This window comes from Hevea brasiliensis, chromosome 10, assembly GCF_030052815.1.
Source record: "Hevea brasiliensis isolate MT/VB/25A 57/8 chromosome 10, ASM3005281v1, whole genome shotgun sequence".
NCBI lineage: Eukaryota > Viridiplantae > Streptophyta > Magnoliopsida > Malpighiales > Euphorbiaceae > Hevea > Hevea brasiliensis.
Window position 1 is genome coordinate 99,882,294 of NC_079502.1, and position 5,831 is coordinate 99,888,124.

Below are 5,831 nucleotides of genomic sequence, written 5' to 3' on the forward strand. Positions count from 1 at the left end.
TATTAATAGGTCAGAAAAAACTTAGCATCAAAGGTTCAACTATACCCCGACCGATAGGTCTCCTCATAATAATCAACCTAGAACCAATAATGCTAAGTGAAAAAACCTGACAAAAAAGTGTATCAAATCTCTGAATACTGATAAAAAACAGACCAAGACATGAGGGAGCAAGCCTTGCTAAACAAAACACAGCAGACCTGAATGACAAAAATTTTGAAACACAAGACTTAAAAGTGTACAGATTCACCAACATGAAATGAGAAACATGTATTTTTGAAGGGTTTTTTTTTTTTTTTTTCCTAAGATAACATATTATTTTAGTTAAGCATTGGCAGTCGGATAAGAGGAATCCATGGCAATTCCACACAAGCCTTCCTTAGCAAATACATCTTTATGCATCCTTATGTATCCTTGCTCACCCCAATCTGCGCCCCAAGAATTCTTGACAAGCCAATATTTGGTTCCATCACTGGTACTACCATACCCTACTGCTGTTACACCATGGTTTAGGATGTTTCCACATTCTCCTTTGAAAACACCTGAAGAGTAGAACTGAAAAGACAATCCGCCAGCATCAATGGAGACAGACACAGGTTGCTGTGCTACTGCCTTCATCAGTGATGCCTCACTGTTAGCAGGAACCGTTTCATAGCCAGTGATCTTAGCAATATGGGAAGCCTCCTTGTTGGGGTTACAAGTTCCATTAGTTCCTTTGTAAGGATAATTAGCTTCACTGGTGATGCCTTGGTTTTCCATTATGAACTTGAATCCATCTTCCATGTAACCACCATTACAGCCTTCATCCTTACCTTTAGTGTCACAATCTACAAGCTCTTGCTCGGATAAAGAGATCAATTTACCTGTAGTTATCTTGTGGATCCCCTCAATGGCTGCCACAGTTGAGAAAGCCCAGCAACACCCTGTACAAAATTAATAACCATGGTGCGCATCAATAAGAGAGGTTTCAAATTCGAGCCTTAATCAGAGTCAAATGACAAAGAAAGAATCATGTAAGTGAAAATAATTAATGTGAGTTTTCCTGTGCCATACCACAGTCGTCTTGATCCTTGACAGGGGTAACAGCTCCTTGCTTTCTCCAGTCCATGCTAGCAGGCAAACCGGTCACATTTGCATACTTAAATGAGGTTGCTTTCACTGATCTTGTCTGTTCCGACCTCCTGTATCCATTATGGGAAGCCTTGAACTCATCATTGGATAAGTCTGCAAATTTGTTAATCCTGAGCTTGTAGGATTTATTCCCTGCAGCATTAAAGGACTCTATGAACTTAACATTGTGCTTGAATATCTCGAAGCGTCTTTCTTTCTCTGCCTTATCCCTGTAAACCCTTCCATATTTTTTCATCCACAGCTCATGTCTCTCATGCATGGATGAAGACTGATCATGGAGATATAGCTTTCGAGACGAGACTAGATCAGCCATAATGAAGATCAAGAGAGCAATCAACAAACATTGCGTTTTCCAAACTGATGCCATTGTTTATGATTAGTTGATGGATGTGTCTGAACTTTGAACTAGTAGAACTAAACTAAGGATTTGCTTTGTGAATCAACAAGAGCTAGCTTCTGGTTTTTATAGACTCTTGAAGTAACTAGCAAAATGGGATGTGATTTTGGTCTTTGGTTGTTTGCCTTGTAATTAGCTTTGGTGTATGGTTAATTATTTACTAAATAAAAACAAACCGCAGAATTTCACTCCTTTTACTAAATAGTATTGCTTGATCCTATCTCGGCTCGCTACTCTTTCTTTTTTTTTTTTAAATAAAAATGTAAATTTTGTAAAGTTTCATTAATTCTTAGTTGGCTAGCTCTCTATTGGCTTCGTTGAGACATTCAAATGGCGAAAAAAATGGGGGAGAGATGGACTGTTTTTTTCTTCTACTTATATTTGAGAGTTTACAAGTCTGAAGATTGACTAAAACTCATTAGTAAAGAATGGGGAATTTATCCCTTCTAAGTTCTAACCTAGAAGTAATTAATAGAATTTCATTATAATTTTTTATATAAACTAGAATTAAACTATAATTATTTCACGTGAAGTATTGACTAAACATCTTTATTAGTAATTAGCGTATTATGCATGGCGTGTGTGTGTCTATATATATATATATATATATATATATATATATATATATATATATATATATATATATATAAAATGGCTATAAGTTTTTTTTAATGGTCATTAATGTGGTCCAACCGCAAGTGCACGGGTCCTACAAGTAATATAGAAAAGATATCGTTCCCACGGAGAGTTGTGTTAATGATCGAATTTTTGATATAAAAATTGACTAATTTGAACTAGTTTTGAAATTAAAGCAATAAATTGATAGAAATTGGAGTGTGAAATCTATATGAGCAAAATTAATAATCTATTCAACAATGTAATAATTTAACTATATTTGTATCAAATTAAAATAAGTAAATTGAAATATGGCAAGATTTAAAATGACAAGTAATTAAATTTGATTAGAAATTAACAATGATAAAAGAGGCGATTCCGGAGTTTGAGAGTTCATATTCAAGCTATTTTGGGATTTTTAAATTGGTTACCCAATCTTATGGAATTTACGGATTTTAAGGAGATTAATTCTTAAATCCTTTAAATACTCTTTCGAGTGGGACAAAGAGTATCTTAATCAATCTAATCCTACTTTCGTGGAGTTAAAATTAATCGAGACCCATTAAATTCCTTGATTAATCTGTAAATCCTCTTAATCGTTAGTCTATTTCTAGATCTAAGTTAATTAAGTCTAATTTCTTGATTATTTATCTCAAGGTTTTCTCCTTTCGGTGCTTCAACCATGGATTAAGAACAATACTTAATGGGATTCTATACCAAGCATGTCATTGAGCACACAAAAAATGAATAAAACTTCATTAAAATCACAAAATATGGAATACCCAATCAAAATCCAAAAAATATCTCAAATATTACATCCCAACTCCAGAATCTAATGAAAACTACTCACTATCCATAATATTTATAATAAATTCTGAGTTAAAATCGAAATAAATCTTAAATCTAAGCTAAGAACTAAGAAACCCAATACAAGAAAGGTAGGAAATAGGGAAGAAAGGAAGAAAACTCCAAATCTGGTTTAGAAATGGAGAGGTGATATTTTTGCTCTGTTTTCTAACTCTTCCCTTGTTGCTACTCCCTTTTTTTTTTGTCTCCTCCTCTTTTCTAAAATGAGATAAGGGCCTATTTATATCTTTTTCTGACAAGTAGCCCTAAAATGGTGTGTTTGAGGTGTAGTTTTCATGAGGGAATCTTTTGCCAGCTCATTATGAAGACTCTATGAAATTGCATATGTGGACTGCATAAGTTATGCAGTTCCTTATGTAGTTTTCGGTAGGTTTTTGGGCCCTCTGTGTGAAGCTGCATTAGGAAGGAATAAGTCTACATAAGTCATGCAGTGACTTATGCAGATTTCAGCAGGAATGGAAAAATTGCTTCTTCTCCCTGTGCAGAATTGCACAACTTATGCGGCAAGTTATGCCCAATTTGGCCACTGCATACTTCAACTTTCAAACTTTTTTTTGATATCTTTGGCTGTAGAAATCACTCCTCATTGGCAAAATTTCTTTTTTAGTCCCTCAAAATGCCATTTTTCCTATAAAACAAAGTAAAATTACAAATTAATCCAAAAATTGACAATCATGAAAAACTATCTAAATAACTAATAAAATTAGCTAAAAGTGACTAACAAATAAATAAAATGGCTATGAAATTAAACCTAAATGACTATGCAAAATGCATGTATCAAATACCTCCAAACTCAAATCTTTGCTTGTCCTCAAGCAAACTTTAAAATATAACGCATTTTTTTTTGGGTGCCTTGTCCAATGAGCTATGAAAATCACCTATTAAAGTAACTTAACATACCTTTAGCCATACCAACAATCCATATACCCATCCTTCAAGATGCAAAGAATCTAATGCTTATCCAAGCTTTCACCGCTTAGCCATCAAGTCAATTATCATCCAAAATTCCCAAACCAACCAATCAAAAGAGAAAGTCATGCTCAAAAGGAATTCTAGAATAATCAATAGCCAAAGTGTCTCTATATAGAATGATGGAATTTAATGAGTGAATGAATTAATTTCCAATCCCATAAGCAAATTTCCTACCCCTATCTCCACTAATGTAGCAAGTACTATCAAGAGATCAAAGGTCTTTTTAGGAATGTAATGGGGCCATGGGGTTCAAAATGAGGTTAAGAAGAATAAGGGTAAAAAGGATTCAAAGCATGAGAATATTTTCAATCTTGAAAACATAAGGTACACTTCTTTTTTTTTTCTTCTTTTTTTTTTCTTTCTTTTTTTTTATATATATAAAGAGGAGAGAAATATACAATGAGAATTTTCAGGTGCTAGCATATTTTACAAAATACATAAAATGGAGGGACACTTTGATACTTTAAACTTGTATCTTGTATTTTCTCTTGATGATTGTCCCTAAAAATGCCACCCCCAAACTCATTTCCTTTAATTACTTTGGGTGGATTTCTTTCAATTTGAATGACAATAGTGAAAAGCATGTATACTAGCATTTTTACAAGATAACAAGCATTTCTTCTCCCTTTCATTATTATATATTTTTTCCTTTTTATTTTTCTTTTTTTTTATTTTTTTTAATATGAATATAAAGTGTACCCAATATTATAAATAATTATTCTCATGAAAAGGGTTGGAGTGTTTGGTTCATTGGCTAGGTAGCAATAAGAGTTTCAAGAAAAATTAGGAATACAAAGGCTCAAAGGGATTTGCAAGGGTTAATTTTAATTAGGGAAAAGGCCAAAGGTTTAAAATGAGAAGGTTTAAATCAAAGAATGCCTAATCATCTCTCTTTTCAAGTACAAGCTAGTATTTCGCCTTAAAAGGTTTAGAAAATTTATTCTAGGATTGGTGAGACATCATTTGACTACCTTATATCCAATAACTCCCTCTAAACACTCCAATATCTAAAGGATTAGTTGGGTGGCTTTTTGGCTAAGAAGAGGCACGACAAGCACATCTCGAGGAAGGAAATCAAAGAAGGGGATCTTGTCCTGTTGTTCAACTCCAGATTGAAACTCTTTCCTGGGAAGTTGAAATCAAGATGGTCCAGACCTTTTAAGGTAACTCAAGTCTTCCCACATGGAGCAGTAGAAGTGTGGAGCGAAACCTCAGGCGCATTTAAAGTCAATGGGCAAAGGCTGAAGCCTTACTTTCAAGGAGAACCCATAGAGAAGGGAGTCAATTGCACCTTCGAAAACCCTCCGGATAGACCATGAAAGATAAAAGCAAAGTCCAGCTAAAGACTATAAACAAGCGCTTTTTGGGAGGTAACCCAAATTTTTCTGAACTTTCCTTGTTTCCCTTTCTTATTTTAATTTTTGTTCTATATTCATTCATATTTAAACACTTCAAAACTTTGCACCTCTTAGGAAACTTTCAATCCACAAACCCAACTTAAGGTAAGTCAAATCACTCTCATAGGCAACTTCTCATTACTCAAGGGATTTGGCAAAAGATTTTATTTCATGATGCATGATTCCTAAAAATGAGCAATGCATTAACTAAATAAAAGAAATCTATTTGTATGCAATGTGTAAAATTTCTAAGTGATGTATAATGTGTGTGTAAATGTGTTTTGTATATGTATGTATGGATGTGTATGTAAAATATTTACAATATATATATAAATGGAATGGGATGAGATGTTCCTATACTCAAAATGTGAAAAATATAGCAAAAATTAAAATGCACACCCCCAAACTCAAAATTGGACATTGTCCTCAATGTCTAAGGCAGTGCAGCATGAAAA

The 5,831-nt window shown here is 33.6% G+C and overlaps 1 protein-coding gene across 1 annotated transcript; it reads right to left on the reverse strand.

The window, feature by feature from the left end:
• LOC131169567 (senescence-specific cysteine protease SAG39-like) lies at positions 1-1,547 on the reverse strand. The gene is made up of 2 exons (XM_058128753.1): positions 1,051-1,547; positions 1-920 (listed from the first exon to the last, which is right to left on the reverse strand). The coding sequence occupies exons 1-2, from the start codon at positions 1,493-1,495 to the stop codon at positions 322-324; spliced, it is 1,044 nt and encodes a 347-aa protein (XP_057984736.1). The 5' UTR covers positions 1,496-1,547; the 3' UTR covers positions 1-321.
• Positions 1,548-5,831: the final 4,284 nt, after the last annotated feature.

What these genes read in the sequence shown, in the direction of transcription:
- LOC131169567 (XM_058128753.1), bottom strand. Translation starts at nt 1,495, where the DNA reads ATGGCATCAGTTTGGAAAACGCAATGTTTGTTGATTGCTCTCTTGATC. An exon ending in CAAGGATCAAGACGACTGTG is followed by an intron (nt 921 to 1,050) that starts GTATGGCACAGG and finishes AATTTTGTACAG; the next exon opens with GGTGTTGCTGGGCTTTCTCA.